This window comes from Amphiura filiformis, chromosome 6 (assembly GCF_039555335.1).
Source record: "Amphiura filiformis chromosome 6, Afil_fr2py, whole genome shotgun sequence".
NCBI lineage: Eukaryota > Metazoa > Echinodermata > Ophiuroidea > Amphilepidida > Amphiuridae > Amphiura > Amphiura filiformis.
Genome location: NC_092633.1, coordinates 20,282,039 through 20,308,347, shown reverse-complemented (window position 1 = coordinate 20,308,347; position 26,309 = coordinate 20,282,039). Strand labels below are relative to the sequence as shown.

At 36.6% G+C, this 26,309-nt stretch overlaps 1 protein-coding gene across 1 annotated transcript in view; it reads left to right on the top strand.

Annotated features, from left to right (window-relative positions):
* LOC140154398 (cubilin-like) overlaps positions 1–26,309 on the top strand; it is a 48,557-nt gene that overhangs the window by 4,773 nt on the left and 17,475 nt on the right. The window contains 17 exon segments of the mRNA XM_072176966.1: positions 3,351–3,408; positions 4,653–4,781; positions 5,352–5,566; positions 8,257–8,425; positions 9,294–9,496; positions 13,709–13,868; positions 14,621–14,940; positions 16,293–16,461; positions 17,116–17,294; positions 18,437–18,615; positions 18,982–19,154; positions 20,199–20,246; positions 21,255–21,295; positions 21,298–21,447; positions 25,096–25,190; positions 25,446–25,450; positions 25,677–25,855. Coding sequence (XP_072033067.1) covers positions 3,351–3,408; positions 4,653–4,781; positions 5,352–5,566; positions 8,257–8,425; positions 9,294–9,496; positions 13,709–13,868; positions 14,621–14,940; positions 16,293–16,461; positions 17,116–17,294; positions 18,437–18,615; positions 18,982–19,154; positions 20,199–20,246; positions 21,255–21,295; positions 21,298–21,447; positions 25,096–25,190; positions 25,446–25,450; positions 25,677–25,855 — 2,472 coding nt within the window.

Genomic DNA, 26,309 nt, shown 5'->3' with positions numbered 1-26,309 from the left:
GACTTATGCACAAATCAATTGCAGTCCCTGCCCCCCAGGGGCCGGGGATAGCGGGGACCTACCCGGGGATGTAATTTTGGATACTGTTACAAACATGTTACAGTCCCGGCCTAGTCCCCGCAGGGCGGGGCACTATTTCTGTGTACATCCCGGGTACATCCCGCGAAATCCCCGCCCTAGCCCCGGGCACCATGTTCAAGTGTTTCCCCACATACGACCCGCACAGTTGTGAGTACTCTTCTATTACGTCCCGGGTACACTCCCGGGTAGATCCGGCCTGTTTGAGAGGCATTACATCCCCGTACATGCCCCGCTTCGTCCCGTACTGCGGGGACACATTGAGCTGTTACATCCCGGCCAAGTCCCCTTCCGGACCCGCTATTGCCAGGCCCCGGGGCCGGGACTACAATTGATTTGTGCATTAAAACAAAACATATTTTAGGTATTCTGTCGCTCGGTGCCACATCACTTCCGGTTGATGATGCGACTCAAATTTGAGTGAAAACAAGTCCTTGGTTCGATTTTTTCTTGATGATTTCTGTCATTTGTGTTGTGTATATTTCGATCACAAATAGTCAGTGGAATCAAACAAGTTTCTAAGTTTTCAGAGTGGAAGTTACTTTACTTACTTGATTTATCGTTTTATATAATGACAAACCGACAATTAAAGTCCATGGTCGAGTGTTGTTTTTTCCGAAATTGACGATCACCACTCCAGTCTGGAGTGTATAGTCTCTTTCACAGCCGGTTTCTGTCGTTCATTACAAACCGTGAGCCACGTGACGCTTGGGCCCAAGACTAGAAGCTGGACAGACAGAATGCCAGGTGAATTCAAATTTGCCATCAAACTGCATCATTTTATATATCAAATTAAAGGCCTTGAGTAAAGAAAGCCAAAACTGAAATCCTTTTTTTGTCATAGCAAAGTTACATCTTGTCAAAGATCGACTTTCATCAAAAAGATTCTGCTAGCAAAATTCCCCAAAACAGCATTTCAGGGGTGTTTCTAGATCTTAGTCTCATGATGATAGGACCTTTTTTTAATGGAACTGCTGTCAAAATCCCTCTAAAATTCCATGTGCCAGTATCTTATCACCATAAAAAATCATATATTTATTTTGGGTCAAGTGAAGTATAGACAAGATATTTATGTAGGTTTCCTTGAGCTAGCAGTTCTTTTATATTTCTATGTAAATATGTATTGCCGGTTTTGGCCATTATGGCTGACTAGCAAATGTGTTAACTGAGGTTTCCCTCTCATACCTACATATTTGGTGCATGTTCGTAAATTTTGAGCACATTTGAGGATGTAAAAGACCAGATTTGTGACTGTTATCATCGCCGTGTTTTGAATTCTTCCTATAAATAGATGCCGTCAGTGTGACGTCATCACCGCGATGTGAGTTCACGGTGCCCCGTTTCTATGTACGTACGGCATTTTTTTAGATTTATTTCTAAATTTATATAGTTATAGTCATGGTCATGATAGTAGGTATGAAAGGTGAATTTTGTTTCTTCACTAGGTTTAAGGGGTAGGGGAGATTGGGGTTAGTTGGAACGCGGGGTAAGTTGAAACATTGTATTTTTTTCTGACACAAAAAATTAATTTGGTAAAATACTGGCACCTAGTAATAGGTATTAGTAAGGGTCATCCACCAAATTAGCAACAGCACCGATGCCCCACCAGTGTTGGCTTGGGAAAGGAATATCTGTTTTTTGACTTACTGACTAATTTTTATACCCCTCAGAAAAGATGCGTTATTTCCATGTTGTTTGAAGATTCAGGGGATTATTTTTTGAGTATCATAAGCACTAGTAGTAAGTCCCAGAATAATGTTAAATAAAAGTTTTATTGTATTTCTTATTTTGTGTAATGAACTTTGAAATGTAAAAATAGGCATCGGGGTTAGTTGAAACTTTTGAGGTGGGGTTAGTTGAAACGTGAAAATCGCATAGAAAAAACATGGTTAAAAATAAGACTTTTTAAAAATTTGTAACATGTTTACCATTTCTTCAATATTGCTTTAATATGGTTAAAAAGCAATAATACAAGCAAAAAGTGCACACAGAAAGTACATTTTATATTATTTTAGGCTTCTCATATTTTGGTCCATGGTGACACTCGTCACCTTGTGTCCAAAGTATTGACCCGCACTCCACATATTTATTTATTCATTTTTCACACTGATTGTATGTTAAAGGGTGCCTTCAAAGGAAGTATAACCCTAACAACACAATAATAATTATTTTGAAATTTTTACAAGCTGTGTTTCAACTAACCCACCCTATGTTTCAACTTACCCCAGGGGTGGGGTTAGTTGAAACACTTTTTTCAAATTTTCAAATTGGATTATATGAATAATCATAAGCAGATCCAATAAAGTTTAAGGTTGTATTTGTAGCATGTATGTATATGTTTATACTGATATGGTTAGTGTTTCTTGAAAGTAATCGGTTTGAGTTAAAAAGACAATTTTGTGAAAAATGTTTCAACTAACCCCAATCTCCCCTACTACACCCCTGGCCAATTTTGTGCCTATTATTGCATTTTTCTCAAAAATATAGCACATTGGTAACAAGTAAGATATGTATATTATTGGGGCAAGGACTACAACTACTGCACTAAAGATTCAGCAACTCAAGGCAAGTAGTTCTTGATTAATTGATCAAATATTGGTTTTCCTCATTTTTGACTGTAACTCCACATCTGTTGTCTTTGCTGAAATAAAATTTCCAGTGCAGTAGATGTAGTCCTTGCCCCTATAATATACATATCTTACTTGTTACCAATGCTCTATAATTTTTGAGAAAAATGCAAAAATAGGCACAAAATTGGGCAGGGGTGTAGTACCCCCTTAAGATCACTGTTTCTTTAATTATCAACCAATTTCAACAAATAAGGTCTTAAATCAGGTATTGGCTGCCTGTTTAGGATATACAGGGGTGAACACAACAGGTACTTTAATTCTTTGGCTTACTGTATTTACTGGCCCAACTCAAAACAAATGGCCTGTGAAAATTACTGCGGGCCTGCCGATATGTACAGGGCCCGTCACATTTTGTTGTTAAACTCAATTGCGAGTCTCAAATCTTATAAAGTGACCTGTGCAACATTCAAAATTTTGCAAATTGCACTTTAAAAAGTAATGATATAAATAGTGTAAAAATGATGCACCAACTGGCTTCAGTTGGACTTGGGGGACGGTTGTCACCTGAAGTAACATTTATAACTTCGGAGTGTACGAGGAGTAGAGATGTAAATATTGTGAACTTGATAGGAATAATAACTTTGAAATGTCAACTTGGCTTCAATATTAAAGTGAGCAATTTTGATTTATACACTTTTACAGGGACAGACTCATCAGTGGATAACTACTTACACACCTTGTTCAAAACCATGTGGGGGAGGTAAGTCAATCAAATGCATTCATCCACCCTTTGCAAGAAGAATTGCATGACAGTATGATTCATGTGTACTTGGGGTGTGGGGGTGCATTTGTAAATACCTCCAAACGAGGACACACCTCTGACTGTAGACGTCCTCGATCTGCTGGATATAACCAGGACATCACAATGTAATAATGCATTTAAAACAGGTCCACCTATAGGGGATAATAGGACGGGCCACGGTTGGATAGTATGTGGTCTGGTGTGTGGGGGTGTGTGTGCGAGGTCCACAGTGTGTCGATTAAGAACAGGTGTTTAAATCCTCGGTTAGATAGTACTATTAAATCATATGCAGAATAGACCTTTTCAAATCAAGATTGGAAAAGTTCGGAAAACCGCGCTATTTATTCAGTAAGCTAGGGGGTCAAATTATACCCAAACTGGCAGACAAGATGTTATGAATTACAGCACCTTTTGCGCGAAAATATGTTGCACGTTGAGAATCCTTAGCAAAAGTACCTCTCTCATTCATAAATTGACCGTCGAAAGTTCATCGTAGTTTATGATGCCTGTTACACATTGGAACTTCACACTGTACATGATGCTGAAGAGGTACTTTTATGCACACGCGATAGGGGAAATTATTTCATGTTTGCGGTTTTATCGGAATGAGTCAGTTTGAAAAGGTCTATGAGGTCCTCGTTTGGAGGTATTTACAAGTAGGGGTGTGCGTAGTGTATACTTTGCTGTAAAAATAAATACACTATACAATCAACCAACCTGCAATTTGAAAGTTGGTGTACATAGTTTTCGTTGGTTACATTTCACTGCAAATTTGTAGATTGTCATTTGCCAAATTGGCAAGATATGTCTGTTTTTTAATGGTCTCAGCCACTACCACAAGTGTTGTTATTAAAACCTAACCATCACGACCCCAAGTCTTTGACTAATACAAAATGGGGTTCAGAACCCCGGATGTAATTTTTTAATGATATGAAGCTCATAATGTTCATACATCTAATATAAATAACTGGATGGAAGGAGAAAATTTTCCCAGTCAAAAGCTGCATGGTGCTGGATGAGGGGGATTGCATTCTACAGTGCACCAAGTCTTCTCAGCAATCATTTGCTGTGCTTTATATTAGACTCGGCTTTGATTCTTGCAAATCATGTTCACATTATTAATCTTTGCAGCTATGACCATTTGTTATTTTTTAAACGCTATTAATTTCAGACATGTGTTTTGTTTATCAATATCATTTCAGGTATCCAGACTTTAGTTAAGGAATGCTTTACTGTAGAATTTGAGCCGAAACCAGCATTTAAACAATACTGTCAAGGGCTTGTAGTCATTCAACCATTAACCAAAGCATGTAACACACAGTCTTGTGAATGTAAGTATCTTTGCAATGTTAGTTGAAGTTTATATCATGTTCAGTCCCAGAACAATACCAAATATGGAAGTACGATGGTTTGACCATGTAGTGATCTAATGGGAAACTGTACACATCAAAAAATCTGGTCCAGCGTAAATAATGCCGTCCTCACTGTAAAAATTGCATCATAGTTTGCTTATTCCCATCAAAAAAAGCCACTGTTTTTCATGTTATGTTCCTCTACAGTGAGGACGGCATTATTTATACTTGTCAAGCCCGAGCCACATTGGGATGACTTGCACAAAGGAGGTAGGGTTAATTGACTGCTTATAGGTTGAATTCCCAGTCTGCCTAATCATGAAGCTCCCGTGCCAAGTGGTTAAAGCGCTGGTCTTGTAAACCAGAGGTCTTGGGTTCAATTCCCGGGCGGGATCACTTTTCCTATTTCCTCCTCTAATCATTGCTTGACGGCGAAACTGATAAAATTGCATCATAGTTTGCTTATTCCCGTCGAAAAAAGCCATTGTTTTTCATGTAATGTAACTGAATTGCTAAATGTTTCTCTATCAACACTCCTGTATCTTTCAGTGTGTGAACGTACATTAACTACATTATCGGGTATCGTAACATCTCCATACTACCCTGAGAAGTTCACTCTACCAAGATATTGTGCCGTACACATTGAGCTGCCAGAAGCCAATAGGAGAGTCGTCCTAGCATTCAGTGAATTTTCTTTAGATGGTTTGGAACTGGAACAAGGACTCACTGCAGAAGATGTCTGCATATGTGGAACTATATGCTTGGTATAGTGTTTGGTTTTTTTAATTGAAAAAGAAAATACTCCCACACTCTAGCATGAAGATAATGTGTTTAAATTTGTTTGAAAACAGTTAAAAGTAGAATTCAGCAAACTATTATAAACCACAACAACCGGTGCCAAACACTTAGAGGGTTTATTTGGAAATTTGGAAAGTTATTTTAACATAATGTATTCACTATTAGTTAAACTCTTTGTCAATAAACCTGCCAGATCTAGCAATGGGAATTAATAACAACATTTCAAGATATCTACATAATCATGTTTTCATAAACAATTAAAACCAAAGAGCTTTTAATAAAAATAGAGTCGCAATAGATTATATAATGCTTTGTTCGTTTGATGCCGATTAGAAGTTGCGACAGGCTATATTCATAAAAGTGGTACCATTGTTTTGAACAAAGGGTTCCGCCATTAAATTGGTCACTGATCCGGCATCATATTAACGCTCTACACAACAGGCGAGTATCAATAAGTGACCACAATACAGTCATGTGTAAGGGCAGTCATGTGTAAAGTGGTACCATTGTTCCCACGTATCCCAAATGTGTGCTTGTGTGGGTTTGAAGTCTATAAAGGAGGCTTTAGCTGTCGATGCAATCATCTTTACCACCCACCTGACTTTAGGCGCTTCATTTAAATAAATTGAATGCTCTCGCTGAACGATTACACATTAGAATGTATGAAGGCTGCCATTTCCACATATCTATATTACACTATAATGGTAATCGCTATACGTATACAGGGTGTAACAATAAAATTTATACAATTGCGTTTTGACTTCTCAAGAAAAAACTAAAAGAGTTATGGCACAAATGTTATGTGCAATACAATCAGTAATATCGTGGCTTGAAGAAGACGTTTAGTTGGTTTCTTTACTAGCTTGGGTTCAAAAGTTATGTCCGATTACTTAAATCGTCCAGAAAATGTGTTGGGCCACTTTTGCCATGTTTGTGCATATCAAGTTTGAACCGCGTAGATATGCTTATCGTGCATTAAGCATCAAAGAACTGACACAAAAGAATGATAAGCGGCGTTTCTTCATATGATTAACATGAACTTAATAATAATATGATATTTCTTTAAAATCTATAAATGAAGTCATGAAATTTCTTGCAAATTATCTTATAAATAAAGTAATTTCTCATATCCCTGAGATATCATTGGTAAAACTGAGAACAATTTTTGCATCCATAAGTACAAAACAATAAGATTTTGAAATTAAGTTCAGCTGGGCTTCTAGCTGTTCTGGGGTGACCACTAATGCCAGCATTTCTGTTTACAAATTCTACATACTTTTTGTATGCCTTGATGGAAGACGTGAGTTTGGATAACGAGCTATTAACAATCTTATGGTTTCCATGGACCCCATGTGCTACCGAATGTCACAACTTTAAAAATACGCTCTTCCAACGTGAATCGGGGTTGAAGTTGTTGAGCTGCAGCCACGATTTCCAGTAAATGAGGTTGTTATGTCAGGGCTTAGTTGTGACTTTCAAAAACTCAAGGAGATATTCTATTATGTAACCATTTCTACAACTTCGAATACTCCATTGTTTAAAACTACCTATCATAAGAGCATCGTCCAACTGCTCCATGGTTCAACTCTATTCAGTCACTTTTGTAACACTTATAGACAAAAGTGGCCCAAGCGGTTTCAAGACCAGGTTACATAATTGGCCATATCTTCACTTGTATACCGTCGATTTTATTGGAACAAATCTTAGCTGGTGGCTAAAGAAATTATCTTGATAGATATATAAATATCAAACCAAAAAATAAGCGACATACTTGTGTCATTCTATTTTCAAAATTGTACAAATTTTATTGTTACACCCTGTACATGTAAGTATAAGTATAGGCCTATAAAGGTTGTTTTTAACAAATTTCCATTTAATTTTATTTTAAGAAGGAGATTGGTATAGAAATAGTGGCGTACCCAAAGAGGGGAGGGGGTTGGGAAGGGACAGATTCACCCCTGTGAGAAGTCTTGGGAGGTGAGGAGGGAGGAAGAGGGGAGGAGGGGATATGGAGAATGAGAGGGCTGGAGGAAGGAAGAAATAAAAAGATATAATAAAGACAAGTAGATAAATAGAAATATAGGGAAAATGATGGGACTGAGAGAGGGAGGGTGAGAGGGGACAAGGAGAGCGAGGGTGTGATAAAGTGTAGGCCTAGGAAAGAATAAGTACAGAGAAGGGAAAAGAAAGGAATGATGAATACATTTAATAAAATTTATTAGGCCTATATAATAACTAAACACATAACAGCACTGGGCAGCCATTCGATGATGTCAATGCCTTTATTCGTTACGTAATTAAAACGCCCAGTCGGATGTATTTCACACCTGCCAAACAAGTCCCCCAATTTCGAAAACTGGACGTTGAATGTACACTCTCATGAATATTGATTGGCAACATTTTCCAATATGTCAGCACTCTAATCAGAAACAATAGAACAAAGACCCTGCAGAGCGTTGATTAAAACCATATGACTAAGTAAAATTTAATGCATAATATCAAAATTCCTATGTATCCTACTTGATGGATGAATCCATCATAGTGATTGTCAACTTGTCATTAGCAAACTTATTTAGCATTCATTGTATTATGTTTTAACAATATGTATGTACTTGCATGTATACATGTATAAAAACTATGAAATTCTCAATTACAGCTTCATGATCCCAACTTTGATAAGATCCGGGAAGAATTGTGTGGAACTAAGCCACCATTTGTGTGGGTCAGCCAATCAAATCAGTTGGATGTGGAATTCATCACAGAAAGGCATGATATATTCAACCGATTCCATGCTAACTACACAGCCATTACAACATCAGCATCAGGTAAAGGAGTGAATAGTCTACACTCATTCTTGTTTGTTCCATTAACTTACCCCGAGAGTATTAATTTTCAAGTAGAACCATAATTTTCACCCATTCCAAATCTGAAATTATACCATAATGCTGCAGCTGATACTGAAACACTAGGGTTATCCAGAATTACAATTGTCCAGTATTCTTAGTCAGTGGGAATGGTCTAGTTCGTAGACACATAATCTGATTGGACAACCGCATGATTTTGGGTGCCATCTATCAGGCCGTAGACGCATGGGTGTTGATAACGCATAACATGCTTGTAGAGGTGTGCATATGTATTGCGTTGTATGCGTAGACTACTGCAGAATATGCGCATGCGCTAGCAGTACGCACAACAGAATATGTGAAGTTGTAAACAAGTTTCGTTCATTTTATAATTAGGGGAGCTTTTACGATGGTAACTTAATTTTTGCTTTAAAAATAGTTTATAGTTATTAAAATAATATTTAACTAAGAATGAGACAAAACGATAGGAATTTTTGTTTTTACTATTCGTAGTCGATGCCGGCGCACCTCTACTCAAAATATTGGACCTGCCTGTCGTCTATCACACAGTAGAGGACAGTAAAAACAAGAATTCCTGTCGTTTATTCTCTAAATATGTGACCCAATTAAGCCACATAATGACCAGGTTTTAGCATCATGATAAAGAACATTTACATCATTCAGAAAATGAACATTTTTAAGGCCAGGGTCTTGATATGTCCTTTCTCGTACAGGCCTTGTAAATGTTATTTACATTTAAAATGGTTTATCCCATTTAACAAAGAACAAATGTAAATTCAATCAATACATTGCAAACCTGCTAATTAGATTTCATTCTTGTTCTTAACAGGTTGCACTCAGTTTATTGATACCGAAGTTGATGGTCCAAATGGTTTCCTGACATCCCTCAACTTTCCTAACCATTATGAGAATAATTTACATTGTGAATACATCATTCAAGCGGATCCAGTCCATCGACTCATATTATTTGTTGAAAGTTTCCAGTTGGAACCCGGAAATCCAAAAACAAATTGCAACACTGACCATTTGAAGGTTGGTTATAAACATGCGTAATTCTTAATAAACTAACTATGTGCAAATAAATATGCAAATTGATCTTTAGGCAACATTGTACATTCAAATCCAAGGGTGAAAATAAGAGCTTTGTAACTTGCAAATTCTGTACTATTCTATCTTGTGAGTTCTTGGAAGTACAGCAAATATTCATACCTCTCAGTTTTATTGCCCAAGAAAATTGTAATATAGTGTAAAACTAGTTCCAATCATTTAATTTTCAGTATTAGCTGAGACTAGTATAGGTATACTAGTCTCGGGTATTAGTTTGTCCTCAAAGTGGTACATCAAATATCCTTTTTTGGGCAAAATGTACAAAACCCAGGACAATTTGTTAACTCTTAGATACACTCACAAAAAATTGATCCAAAATAGATAAGGAACGGAACTATATTAATTAAATAAACTTAAATTGAATTAGCGAAATGTTTCGCTTCAAATTTTTTTTAAAAGTCATTAATTTTTATAACACCAAATAGCTCCACTTAAGGTAGGAGCATCGGATAATAGGCACATGCAGGAAAATAGCCACTATTTCAAATCAGAATTATGTATCCATTTCAAATATATAACCAATTGAAGATAAGTCTTTACTCCACTGATTTTTAATGTTTCATGAAAATTTAAACAATTCTTATGTTTTTCTTTATTTTTTTTTTATTTCTCTAATTTTTTCTACAAATAATTATTGCTAGCCTAGAGGGAATGTGATATGGTTTCCATAGTTTGTGGGGTGGTTAATAAGCCTAATATCTAAATTCTCTCGCCAGATTTTTTTGATAAAATGTTTATTTTTTGAGAAAAATCATTTTTTCTATTTTTAAATTAGGGAAATCTAAAAACACCCATAACTTAAAATAGAAACACTTTATTAAAAAAAGCTGGCGAGAAAAGTTTCTAAATTTAATAACCTTTCATATGACACCATGTTTGTTAAAATTGGCCCTATGGTTAGCTCAGACAATAATTATGAAATTGGGTCATTCAGTGTTTCTAGATCAAATCAAGAAAATTTGAGCAAGTACTAACATTACCTTCAAATATCCCCTATATTACTGACCAATATATTGGAAAAAAGTCACTAATATTATTTGGTAACATTTTTGTCATAAAAAGATCCAAAAAGCAGTTCTATAAATGGGATGGAAAGGAGAAAAAATAATATTTAAACATAGTATCCATTTTCAAACTTTTACCAATTTTAGTGAACGAGGCTTAGTGTCAAAACCACTCTATGTACAAAGTCAATGGGGTTTTCTAATGATAAAAATGGCATAACTCAAAAACGCTTTGTTGGCAAAAATTAAAACTTGGCAGGCAAGTTTATCTCACCCAACTACACATCCTGTATCATTTTAAACCAAATCTGTGCATGACACCGTAGCCGATGTTTCTACCTTAAGGAGGCACACAGGATCACTAATTATCCATTATTATTCACCTCATAACTCGAAAACTATTTTTGTAAAGTATATAAAAGTATACATTTTTTGAACGGAAATGAGTTCATAAATCCATTTAAAATGTCAGTTTTGGGTCAAAAAGTACAATTTTAGAGAAAATCCAAAAAAACGGCTTTTTTGACCAAACATTTTTGGTCCGCCATAAAAAAATTATTTGAAAATCAAAAACTGTAAAACATGAATTTTATTAATTTAGACAAATAAATCTAGGAAGTGTTTTTTTATTTTTTCAAATTTTGCTTAGTTTTTAAAATATAGGCAAAAAATCAGTAAAAAACGTGACCCGTGTTCAAATTTTTGAATCTTGGTTGTTATAAAAAGTTCTAGGTCCTAATTTAAAAAAATGAAAAAACACTATCTCGATTTTGGCCATATCTAAACTTTTGACTTAAAAACTTACCTCAGTGATGCTTCATTTAGACGCTATGGCGGACCAAAAATGGTTAAAAGTGGTCAAAAGTGAACTTGCCGAAAATCGCGATTTAGAAAAATACCGCGGATTTTATGTCCATTTTTGAAGATTATTCCATGAATATATAATCCGGTGACTTGTGACGTTTGGTCAAGTTAGAAAATGAGAAGGGGCGTCCAACTGCAGCAGATTGGCATTTTTTTGGTGATTAATTTAGAAGGTTAAAATATACAATATGAAAAAATTATCCGTGTACATTCGGCATATGTTTATCCACATGGTGTTAGCCATTTTATTTACTGCAGTCTTGTTTCCATGGTGCAGCAGAGCTTCCGGCAAGGCCGCGACGTCGCGTCGGCGTTTGAGGAGCGACAGGGCGCGCGGACAGACAGACAGGTTACGCGAATAAGTTGCACAGTGCATGGTCGTGTTGCCGCTTGAACGAAACCATGATTATTTAAGTACAATTTTGTCCTGTTCCGTATAAAAAAAGATCATGCTCTGTATTAAAATTTGCGGACATCAGAACATTAAAATTAGGATAGAATAACTGACAAGCAATTATTTTGGCAGATAATCAGGAAGTTTTATGAAATGAAGAATAAATTGAGACATCATGATAATTGCGATTTCTGTTTTGTATACTAATTTTCATAATTTTGCTTTAAAAGTGGGGTAAAAGTTGTAATATGTCTTGAATAAACTTCTTGTAAAACGGACAAATGTTAAACGGGTAAAACAACGGAGAGGTCACAAGACTGAAAAACACGGAAATTTGCATAGCCTAACAAAACCGAATTTCAAAAGTAGAAAACGGAACACTTATGGCTTTAAATTAGATTGTGGTTCATGCAGTAGGCCTACCGTATAGGCATCATGCTATAAAGAGCGTTTTAAAACACTGCATGAAAACATTCACGAAAAATGCTTGAAAGCAGTTTACCTTTTAAAGTATGCAGAAAACATTATAAACGTGAAAGTTGAAAGCCAGGCAAACATTGCAAATAAAAAGGCATTCGGCCAAAACATTCGCAAAAAGTGTTGTAAAACCAAAAGCTTTTAATCGCAATCATGCATATGGTAGACCTAATAGGCCTACTAATGGAAATGTAGTTAAAATGAGTTATGCAAAAAGCACGAATTTGCGTTTTCGATTATATTTCTCGTTTGAAATTATTATTTAGCATTAAAACATTCATGAAAATGCTTTCATAAACGCGTGCTCGCTATGCCGATTTCAAATATCGACATTTTTGACATAGAGTTGTAGGCCTATATGCCTAGATGGTCGATATGATGTATTGAAATGTCAACGTTTTTGACATTGCGTTATTGAAACATTATTCAGGGCCTTAGGTATCTAATATAGGCCTACCGGTAGTAACTATATTTTTTATGGTCTTCAAAATTAAGACGAGACTGGACGACCGCAGAGGCTCCTGAACAAAGGCTGGGACTGCATAAAATATAAGCTAAAAGGTCTATATTCGTGTCCAACTACACACTTGGTAAATCAAATAATAACAATGAAATGAATGAATGAATGAATGAATGAAATAAAACAAATTTTTAAACCTAACATAATAAGCCTAATGATGTACTATACGGGCTAAGTCTAGCCTACTAGCAAAATATTTAGGGCCTACGTTTTCTATCGTATCTACCAGATTGCGTCATCATTAGGCCTACAGGGCTTCTTACGGGTAACTACTTCTTACAGATAAATTTCATCTTTTCAAGTTCAGAATGAAACTTGAAAACCAAACAAAAACAAACAAAAAAATCACTATTATGTTCAAATAAAAAAAAAACACCCTATAATTTATCACTATATCAGCACTTTTTTGGCGAAATTTATCGCGTAGTACTGATTCTGGGACGGGGACGGTGGTGGTCTGACGGCCCGCAGTTTCGCAATGCAATGGTGCAAGCTTTACCTATACGATAAAATGCGGTAGTGATCGCGATTGGCGACTCCAGCGCCTCAATCAGTAATCACCTCGTCCATCCAGTTTACCATGTGTGCGTGTCTTTGCTAGCTGTACGCCGCAGTACGCGTTACGAGAACGCGATCTATTGCGGGAAAACAATGATTTATTTGCTTTTGCTTTTTGACGAATTTTTAATGAAAAAGGGTCTTTAAAATAGCTTTTCTTATGCTTCAAATATTAAGATTTCTTTAAAATCTATTAATGACAAGATAAAATACGGTTTGAAGATGACATTAGTGATGAAACCTCAATTTTGGCCATGTGACACTTCAGTGATCCTGTGTGCATCCTTAAAATTCTTTTTGTTTTGTATACGATACTATAGATTTCCGACTTGTATACCTGGCGTAATGATGTGTATTGTGGAACTCAACATTCCTTTGCTTGGGTATCGGACAGCAATGGTGTATGGTTAGTCTTCCACACCAATCATGAATTTGTCTATGAAGGATTTCTTATTGCTTATGAGGTCATCGATAGAGACTGTGAGTAAGGCTTTATTTATTTTTTTCAGGGGTATATGATGCCAAAACTTGGCCTTTTGTGGGAACTCAGCTTAGGTTGATTTTGCAAACAAATTAACTGACTGAATAAACAAAGGAATACGGGTGTGTAAAAACTTTGACATTTATATTTCCAAGAAGAGATCTACAATGTAATTTGTAAGGAAATAATATGAATGAATATATATTTGAAGAAATATTACCTTCAAACTACGATAAAATCAGGTAAACTGTTCTTTCTAGGTTAACATTAGATATTTTGGATCCTAAAATAATTCCTTCATAAAGAGATTGATTTTGAGTGGGAAAAGGTTTTTTGCAAGGGTTGTGTAGTCAAGAACTATATGCTGAGCTGTTTGTCTTGTAGAACTGGAACATGCTGAACTGGGTATTGTAACGGGTGTGATATGGGTGCTAACATATCCTGACAGTATTAAATAAGTCCCACAACCCCATTCCAAGACCCAATTATAAATGCTTTTGTATCTTTTTAGTAGAAAATGTTCTTTTCAAGATCCAAAATTGGTACTCGCTCAGAAATATTTTGGTTCCTATCAGGAATCTTGCTCGCTCTGGCATTCTAGATGTTTATAGAACCGGCAAGTTGATGACATCACCAAATTTCCTGGTTGCGGTCTAGTACCAGTTTTTGATCTGAAGAGAAAACATTGTCTACAGATATGAATTACAAATGATCCTGATGAATATGATTCATTTCTATCCTTTTATTGCAGATTATCCATTGGTATTCACAACCTTCCCCGGTGAGTTCCAAACTCCTGGATATCCCTGGGCCTACCCAGCATTCACCAAGTTTGAATACTTGATTCATGCCAAGCCCAGTGAGGTAGTTGTCATCACGTTCAATGACTTCCATCTAGAGGCAGCGCATACCACAGAAGAGGAGGAGATTGCCTTATGTGAGAAACTGGGATTTGTGGAAAATGACACTTTAGATACTTGTCTGGAAATGATTGAAAATGGAGATCTCTGTGGTAGGAGTAGAAGTTGCTATATACCATGTACAGAGGAAACGGCACAAGATTTTATTGAGGTATGCCATACCATAGAATTGTACAGCCACCTGTATCAGTAATATGGTTACTCAAACTCCAAAAAATGTTTTTGTGGAGGGTGTCTGTCTTTTGTCAAAAACACCCTTATTTAGAGGCATAGATGCTTGTAGATGGAATTCTGCAGAATTTTATATGTAGGAAACATTAACAATGCTTCAGCACTTTGTCATTTTCGCATTCTGCTTAGATCATGTAACTTTGCTGTGAAAGTTCCCAGATCTAATAAAAACTTGGTTAGCCACAAGAGATAATATCTCCCATTTTCCACTGGCACATAAAATGACCTTCCCTAAGTTCCTTTATTCCCTGAAAGATAAAAAGGAAAGACAAAATAGATTCAGGTGTAATAGTGCCTATGTCATCTCATAATGGGCAGTACCATCATTTCAAGTAGAACTGAGTCAAAAGTGGAGTTGATGTGTATCAAAAAGAATAATGACGCATGTTATAAAACGAAAGCACCATGACAGAGGCTGCAAACAGTACCTTTATTCCAATTAGTACATTTTTTTCAAATAAGATGTTATAATTAGTATTAATAAACAGATAAATAAAAGTAAATCCTCTATTTGTACATTGAATTTCCTAAAATCTGAATCGAATCGATTAGTCCTGTCATCAATTTTTAAATGCAGTTACCTTTTTTTATTCTGCTATCCGCCCAGGGTGCTTAATAAAGTCATTTTGGATGGGTATTTATTTTTTATATTGTTTACATATATAAAAAATGGCACAAAATATGGACTTTATAATTGTGTAGATGGTTCCTTATTTGATACATGCAGTTGGATCCGCACATAATGACGGAAGATCATGTGTAGTTGGATCCCCTCACATAATGATGGAGGATATATAGTTGATATATCCTGCACATAATGGAGGATTATGTGTAGTTAAGTCATTATGTTGGTTCTTATACGGGTATGGCAATGGAAATAATATGGTAGTAAGGTAGTTCAATCAACATGTGCGATAAACATAACACAAAAATCCAATTCCACACATTCCTACACCTCAATGGCAGAAATTGAAGTGGGCCATCCCATCTAAAATGTGAAATGATGCAGGCTTTGCGGGAATTTTAAACTGCTCCATCACCCTTATGACAAAAGAATGCTGAATGTTTACAATGCAATACAAGATAAGATTTACAACTGCACCAGTTTGGTGCAGATGGCCCCAGTAATGGCGGAATGAATTCTGACCATCACTTGGCTCGTCGGATTAGTGTATACTGTCTTATATAAATGTATATAACATGCATGGCTAGGTTAAATGAAATGGCATAAAGTTTCCCAAGTGTCTTCTAATAGTATCCCTACTCTTACAGATTCTAGATGTATACTACAGTGAGATTAGCATGTATTGTGGTTACTTGCCAACCTTCAGCTGGGTTTCTAAAGGCAACGAGGTGCTCCTACGTTTCTATTCCGATGAAAATGAAGACTTCAAAGGATTCAGTGCATCCTATAGGGCTATTGAAAGGCGACCACCAAGTGGTAATGTAATTTGTTAATATTATAACCTGCTTAAAATCATGTACTTTGAAATATTTACCACACCCCTTGTGTGTGGTATATTTGGGGATATTGCCATGAAGCTGATGCGCAATGGCAGTACTGTTCTTTATATGGATATCAGAAAAGGTTCACCTCCAGCAGGACAGCAACCTTACATCATGTGTGCATCATGTCAGTAGTTAGTTTGTGAATATCCAAACAGCAATGATATGAAGTAATTTAAATTAAACTTCAACACTACTTGTTTATTTTGTTTACCGATAGCGCTTTCTAGGAACTTCCTTGTTATCAGCCGATGTTGTCAGCACTAATGTGGAATGGGACACTTGATGATTAACACCCTACTTTTGAAACTGATTGTGAGCTACATGTATGTGTATGCCTCTCTGTTCAAGAGATAAACAACTTAAAATCCCCTCCTAAGGACAAAGTATCTCATGGCCAATTCACCCAATTCTAAATGTACCACATGGGGGAGACTGGGGGAGTTAATCTGTAGCTATTGCCAATAATAATCTGACATTTCCCCCAAGTCAATACCAGCAAGTTGTCACTGCTTGGAGTTGAACTCATGACCCTAACCATTTTGCCATGCACTTGAATTCTATAACAATGTGTGATTTGTATTTCCAGAATGGGAGCTTGTGTTTCGTGCTGCCAGTGGAAGGGAAAGAAATGCAGCAAGTAAATGGCTTGATGAGAGCAGAGGTTACAATGAAGGTGCAAAGGCTGCCAAATCGGTGACTGTTGGCAGCTTGCAGACTTATAAGAACAGAATTGTTAATGAATGGGAGAATATTGGAGTGCGAAAGGTATGGCTACTCGTCCAAACAAACATTTCCTTCTCATTATTGTTTAGAGCTTGCCAAAATGTTCTTCCGAATTATTGCATTTTATGATTTTTTTATCGCCGGAATAAATTCTTATGAAGACACTAACCAAACACTGGACAAATATGGCTCCTGCTATTCCACTCGCCTTAAGGGTTGACTTAGGGATTCAATCATGTTTCACCGTTGTTCATCACCGATTAACAACGATGCGTCCACATCGTCTGCGTGGTTTACTTCTCTAGGGCAGCTTTAGTTGCCCGAGTGAAGTAAACCGCGCAGACACGACGGATCTTGAGTTGTTAATCGGTGATGAACAACGATGACCCATTATTGAATCCTTTCAACAACGAAAACAAGCTAAAGATCGTATAATTCACAAGATTATTTCCCCGATTATTTCATGAGGAAAGTCAGTTAATCATTGACAGTCAGCCTTACAAAAAGATCAGTGATTTCAGTTGATATCAGCAATAAAAGTGAATAAAACAGCAATCTTTATCCGATACTTCCAAAATACTGAATTCAACTTGTAAGCGTGATACGCACACAGATTCAAGACATGACGAATTTTACACGAACGCGATGTGGGCTGGCGTTTGCGTATACGCTTACTGCAAAGTGTGGATTCATCACAACAACGGTTGGCTCCTGTACAAAAGTATAGGAAGAGTTGTTGAATAAGTATTGTTGGTCAAGGCAGCCAAAAAGATTGGTTTTCATTATCTAAATCAATATATTATTGAAAAATAACACCTTGATGTTTTGCAGAAGTTCAGTCTGCAAATCATATACTTTGAAAACTTGATGGATTTATTGTTCTCAATGAGTTATGTATGTTTTGCAAAGGTGATGTGGTTTCAGCCTTCTTTACAACTCAAGAACCACAGGACCTGGCAAAGTATATCTGTGATATTTGAATTTTTCTACATGCTCGCTATGAAATGATCAATGCGATTTTTGCCAAAGCTCTCTGTAATTCGCAGGATGCTGTGAACGACCAAATTGCAACAGTTGAAAACGGTTACTAATAACCTTTAAGGTTCCATTGCAAGAGTAAGCATTTTGGACATTTTAAAACTGTATGACTAAAGATACCATATGTGTAACATTTCTCATTCCAGGTAAAAATTGAGCTCTATAAATCTGGAAATGTTCTGTCAGCGTTTATTTTTGAAGGCATAGAGTCATCTAATCTCACAGATTGGTTTGAATGTGAAAATCTCATATATGCACCATATTCCAATCTGTATAACTGTACGGACCTGGTTTTTAAAATTGATGAGGAGGGTATTGAAATAGCGTAAGTATATAAGCCAAAACTTTTTTCTTATGCTCCTCTATTTCTACAAGACTGTATTGTTTGTCATAGAGCATAACAGTGATGTGTATGTCATTCAACCACTTATACCACATTTCTTTCATGTGCACCCATTTCAAAAAATGTAATCAAAGATCATTAAATTCTTTATGAGTTCAGATAGAAACATGTTATCAGCACATTTATAATTACTTTTGAAGGTTGCCAAATGTCTATTAAATTTTATTGACAAGTGTATCATTTTAAGAATCCAATTCAATAAACATAATAATATATAATTCCCGCCAATCCAATTCAATTCAATTCAAGACACAATTAGTTGTACATTGTCATGCAATCTGTCCTCAGGAATGAATTGGGATCTAATGGGGATAACTGTACAGATGCGGATGGTCTGGTGTGGCTTGATTTACAAGATGTACCAGATGGCTCATATACTACATGTTCTTATGAAAATGCTGCTGCAACTACCACTCGATTTTTCTACAGTACACTACCAGAAGGAACCCCTACAAATACAGGTAATGCCTGCTACCCATTTTATGTTGAACACCTTTTTACCTTTTTTGATCTGATGTCCACATGGCAAATATCACATGTATTGGTGGGCCGAATGGTTAAACTGGCCCAAGACGCATGAAATGACAATAACCCAGTGGTACTTAATTATTGTGGATGTGCAGCTCAAACTGCCACCTCTGTTGTACATACATGATCCCTACAGCTACATGTAGTAGACACTTTCCGTTTTTTGACTGTGTATTCAATCACTGTAATCAATTTTTACTTTCACAACTGAAGGCTTCAACAATTTTTTAGCACAAATTTTGTCAATGTCAATGAAACAAGCAGAAAATCAAATCTTTAAACTTAGTTGAGGAGCTAATCAACAATGTATGTGTGACGTCAGTTAGTTTACACAATTTTAATTGCTCATTGTTAATGTGTTTTACCTACTTTGCCTTTATAGTTTGAATACATGTATCAAAGTCGATCAATTGTTATCAAATTTGTAAATATGCTGCACAATGTTGGGCACCAATGTTGTGGTTTAGAATAGATCACTACCCCCTCCCAATTAAATGGTTGTCAATATAAAATAGGCTTACATTAATTAAAAATTACATCATTAAGAAATTTGTTTTTGCTGTAGAATAGGGAAAATATGTTTCCCAGGATGGAAAACATGACCTTCAAGTTCCTTCATTTATATAACACTTGTCTAAGTTAATTGATACAATATTTATACAGAATAACAATATATATGTGATGCGATCAAGCAAAATGAGTCGGAACTCGGAAATATTGATTTTGAGATATAGCCAAACAAAGCAAACATTTCCTTTCATTTCCTCTTGTTTTGGAAACTCTTTAATTGCTCATATCTTTGGAACTGGTTGGTCAATTTCAATGGGGTTTTCTGCAAAATCCAGCTTTGTAAATGCTTTTTACTATCTTATAAGAAACTGAAAATTTAATTTTGATTTTGCTTGATCGCATCACATATGTACCTCATCAAAGCCATTGATCTTAACCATACACTGAATATATGTTTTATTTGTAAGGCACTGGGATGGAATATGCAGATGTTTTCACCATTTGGATTCAGAGAGGTAAGACACATGTAGAGGTGTATGTCATTCAGTGTGGTTCATTACATGTGACATGGCCTAACACTGTTGTGTAACATTTAGATTAGGCATGACCCTTCCCTCTTGACATAGGTACATGAGCAGGTGCATGAACTCTAAAGCATTTCATATTGAAGAGCAGAGAAGAAGGAATATATAAATGGAATAATAATTATAGAATCTAAACACATAAGATCATTTAATATTCCACACCTACTTAACACAAGTCACACGATTTTGCAAACTGGACGACAATTGTACATATACATGCAATCCAGGGCAAAATGTGTTGGATCACCCAAGGTGTTTTTGAAGCTTCAAATGACCTCACAGCCACCATGGAATTCACATATGAAACGTGTTGATATGTAACGTAGAGCTTTAATCAATACCTATCCCCCAACCCCCCTTTCCCCCAGTCAATGTTGGGTACTTACACAACATCAGAAACAAAATTCAAGGATTCAACATTGATAAGGGGGAAAGGGGATCAATGACAAAGCACATGCTCAAAGTGATCCAACAATTTTGTCCCGCATTGTGGATATTGATTGGCAACATTTTTTAATGTATCAGCGCTCAAAATGGAGCAACAGCTTAACCCTAACCCCCTCAGGGCTTTTTCACGACGGGAAGGGAAAGAAGGAAGGAATAAAGAGAGAAAACAAAGAAAGAAGTTGTTTGCTCTGGGTGGGATTCGAAACCCGAGACCCCTCGCATGCCAAGCACTGGGTCGGCGACACCTTGCCACGGGTCTTGGGCTTTGCTGGCCAGCGAAACCATGCCTATATATCACTTAGGGCGATTGCGTCATCACACCACGTGGGATGCACGCACGAACAGCGCATATATCAAGTAGTATTTTGTAGTACTTGGTCCTGTTATGGTTAAAGGAAAGTGCTATACTTTGAGCTACACAATCATCGATTACAATATGCCACAACTTGATAATAAAACATGTCATTGCTATGTTTTCTCTTAAACTTTCAGATTGTGACCAGCACTTGATTATGAATCCTTCCGAGCGAAGTTTGTTGAATCTGAGGACTATGGATTTGCTAATTATCCCCACTTTGAGTACTGTGATATGTATTTTACTACAGACCCATTGCAACATATTACATTCAATTTTAAAGATTTTATCATGCAAACAGACTGTGAGCTACAAAGGGATTATGTTGTGGTAAGTTTTGGCAGAAAGAAGGTAGGACGTTCAAAGACTTGTTCAGATATTAACATCACCCAACACAACAAAGTGTGACCCATTCCAGCAACATTCATTAAGTCAACCTGCAATCTTAGAAAATATTGTTCGAACACTATTAAGGCCTTATTGGAAATGGTCCCCCTTCTACCCCCGTACAATGTTGGCATGTCCAATATGCTCATCTTCACCATATCTTCTCCCAACATTGTTTGGTGGGGAAAGGGGAGGGGGTATGCTTAAGATGAACATTGAGACAACACTACTATAATCCTTAGTTTCCAATGAATCATATAGCGTGCGCACTATACTAAGAAGAACATGGAAATTACAGTGGGTGTTCGAACACATTTTTTCCGGGATTGTGGGTAGTTCTGAAAAATAACTTGAAAAAAGAAAGTGCACAAGCTGAATCTACCATAACTTAATCACTTAAAAATAAAAGTTAAAATTTTTATTTAAAGCAAGGTATCATTCCTATAAGCATCAAGACCATATAGGTATACTATGATCAGCTCTTATTGTCAATTCATTTTAAGTCGATGGTAACCAGTATTTCAAAAAAAGGGTGTAGCTTTGAATTGATGTGATGGGATTCAATTTTATTCAATATCTATGCTGACCAACAGATCGTTCTACGGTTTCACGATTTAAACTACTATAGGCCTATGGCCCGAGATTGCCGGGAAGGCATTGAGGCAAACAGCATGCATGTGAAATGTTCCAAATGTTAATGATCGAGAATGAAAAGAACAGATTAACTTTATCATGTTTGTCTCCCTATGCATGAGTGCATATATTTATGGCCTTTACAAGATTTTCTTATGTTCTTGGTTAGGTATGGGGTGTATTTATGAATATTATCAATCATCCAGGTAGATCAAATAGTTATACTAAATTATAATTCTATTCAACTGGACTTACTATTTATGATGGCTACGGTATCACGTCATATCCATGACGCATCATCAGGCCTACTGATCTTGAATTGGCTCTATATTCTTGACCTGTGACGTCACGATGGTAGAAGTGACGTCACACAAGATTCGGACTGTGAGAACTACTACATAGGAGAGACAAAACAACCTCTCCACAAGCGTATGTACCAACATCGTCGCCCCAGTTCAACAAGGCTTAAGGGTACTTGCCCATGAATTTCATTCAGGGGCGCGTTTGAAAAAATGGCACAGCGTATTAGTAAAAAGAATAAAAAATACTAAAATTTACACCAGGGTTCGAACCACTGCCGATACACTATGCTGAACAGTGAACGATGCCACTGTGCCACGGCGGTACCTGTGGTTAATGTCTGACGATTTTCAAAGATATACATATCAACACGTTTCTAGTGTATTAAAAGCAGATTTTGGTAGTAATACAGTCATAGTAAGACATTGGACTCTACTTGTTTGTTTGTTTTTCATTTAATATAAATTAATTTGAATTAATTGAACTGGTATGACTCTTAGGACTCGTAATAAACGACGATTAATTTTCTAATAAATATAATAAAAACGCTGGGTCATTCAAGGCGTCCTTGTAATTTATGTCAAAACCAGGGAGCGACAACACACCTCTACGTGTATAAGCCTACTTATGCGATCGATACTGTCTCAATGATCCAGACAATAGCATTTGAATATACCGCCCTTATGTATGCATCTGCTTGACATGCCTGGTACCATAATAGCTTCCAATAGCCTACCCCACCGTAAATGGCTCTTTTCATTTCCTCGCTGTCCATATATACGTGTCACGTCGTAATTTCGAGGAATATTTTGTTCAAAAATGATAGGAAGGGACTGTTTTAAGCCAAAATATTGGCTGTCACCAGATGCGCAATGGTATACCGGAAGTGTTGCAGAAAGGTAAGCGTACTCATTATTAATTCAATATATCACATTTTAATGAATTAGGATGCGAAATCCGAAAAGGGGTTGACAGGTCAAAATTCTCACACTAGAAATATTGTGAAATCAAATCAAATCAAATTTAGGCTCCGCAAACAACGTCCAATTATTCCCACTGGGGTTTGCTACACGTATATAATAAATTATGATTTGGGGCTAATTTGAGAAGAGTTATGGCCTCGAATTTCAAAATACACACGAGTGACGTTTTTTATCATAAACCTCGTCAATTCAAGACTCTGTAAAAACAAATCAAGAATTTTCTGGGATAATTGCAACTAAAGTATATGAAATTTATGATCTAAGCTACCAGATGCATCATTAATTTCCTGAGTATGATATTTAGTTGTGGGAAAAGATTACTTTATATTTGTGCGGGACTATTTCCCGCCAAAAATTTCAACCAAAAAGAGCATGTAGCCTTAACAACTCCGCGGTATACACGCACCTCAAAGCAGCCAAACACAACTTTGAGGACAAGGACGTTATTGTGCTTGATAAAGAACATAGGTGGTATGAAAGAGGGGTGAAAGAAGCTATAAATGTTCGCAGGGAGGAGCCAACTTTGAATCGCGGAGGGGGACTACGCCACAACTTGTCCAAGAGTTACGAACCGACCATCAGGAAGATCCTCGACGACTCTCGTGTGGCGTCACTTCTACCATCGTGGACGTCACAGGGCAAGAATACAGAGCCAATTCAAGATCGGTAGGCTCGATGATGCATCAGGGATATGACGTGATACCGTAGCCCTCATAAATAGTAAGTCCAGTTGAATAGAATTATAATTTAGTATCACTATTAGGTATGGGGTATTATTGAAATAAAAATAGTTATATTAAATGAAATCCTAGCCCAAATAAATCGTCTTCATTCAATTTTGCTATCTTTAAAGCAAGTAGAAATAGCTTGTCAACTTTCAACATGGGAACACATTATGAAGTATCTATAATTAGTGAAAAGATGTAGCTCAGGCCGGCCAACAAAAAGAAATTGTCTATAGTAGGTCCTATACGAGAAACAAGATTTTCTCTCTGAATCGCATTATCGTGTTTACTTTAGCATAAGTTTGGGCCCTTTTTGACTCATTGGAACGTTCGAAAGGACCCCCCGCGACTGTCAAGGTAAAATGAATCAAGTATAATAGGCGGGAATTATTCGGTTTTTGTTTCCATGCGCGAGTCAATAAAGTTCCAACTTACACACGCGTAAATTCACAAAAGCATGCATCATTCACGCAAAGCGCAGTTCGCACAGGTGCTGCCCCTAGCTGTGTTTACGCCATTCTGTATCAATCCACGATGTTATGAGTCCCGCCTATTAAGAGCTGATCAGAGTATAGGATCCACATTAAAATGTAGAACATGCAAATTTTAGTCGCATTTTGAACATAAAGTAGAGCTCAAGGAAATACGGAAAATCTGTTCCAAGAAATAAAAAGCCTTTTAGAACTTCATATTGATCCATTTAACTAGGTTCGTACTTAATGAATGAGATGTACAGTCAAGCGGGAAAATTGAAGACAACCCAAAATAACATGGCCCTGTCCTTTTGACCTGCCAAAAATTGGGATACTTTATTGGGATACTTCTCTTTGATATAGCTGTTTTCCCATAGTCAAACCCCTTCTGGACAAATATTGCTTGCCCTAGTTCACTCCTAGGGATACATGTATAATTATTGCACCTTCCCTAAATCCTATACTTTTATATCTCAGATTGAGGATGTAACCAGTGAATACTGGATCTGTTTTGTGGGAAACAAAGTGATGTTGAATGGACGACTACAGCCAATAATGCAATTCTTGATTCCGTACTGATGCTAGTATTAACTATGCTGGGTTCCAAGCTGAAGTGGTTGCACTGTCAAGGAATACTGAAGGTTTGCATAAACACCTCATGGGGTGGGTGCTTGTGGGGAATAAATGAGACATGTGAAGAGAGAGAGAGAGAGAGGAAGAAATTAGTATATTAGATGGCCTATGGTTTTGAAGATCTATGTAAACAAATATTTGTGTACATTTTTTCCTTGACAATCATCTAATGCAACAAATTTTTTTTAAAGTAGAGAATGTATGATATAGATTCAAGTTGATGCCTCAAATGCAATTTTTAATAGGATGTCTCAAATGCAAATTAGCAAGATAATTTGTCCCCAACAGAACAATTTTTTTGGACCTCTCTTACCGCAGAAATCCATTTTTGTTTTTGTTTTTTTGATATAATACAATTTGAACAAATAATAGCAGCCTTTAAGAAATAAATAAATAAGAAATGTAACCTTACCTTTTTTATTCAGACTGCTCTTCACTGCTCCGTTCATCTTTTGGTAATCTGACCAATTTGGATTACCCAGACAGCCCGCAATATATTCGTCCTCAAGGCTGCAGTACCTTGGTGCATGCTCCTCCAGCTGACAGAGTTGTCTTCTCATTCAATAAGTTCTCCTTTGATTTTGATATTGGTCCTGAGTTTGTGGTAGGTGCCTTCTTATTGTCTTATTAATATTAATGTGAATGATACAGGACCTTGAGATACAATTACTGAATGCCACATGGTTGACTTTATCATATGGTATGTGATGTTACATAGATGTGATATTCTGTTGGTCCAACATCCGGGCTACTTCTAGTCTTGGGCCCAAGCTTCACATGGCTCATGGTTTGTTATGAACGACAGAAACCGGCTGTGAAGGAGGCTAAATATCAATGTTGTTCACTCCAAATTCAATTTTGGAAAAACCAACACTCAACTATGGAATTTAGTTGTCAGTTTGTCACTATATTTAACGATAAATCAAGTACCTTCCACTCTGCAGATACTAGATTTTGATGGGAATTCATACTATCAAATCCATTTTTAGTGACATAGCTTCTTACAGTTTCATGCTGCTACACAGCACTTCATCAGACTGGCAACCCGGCAGCAACTT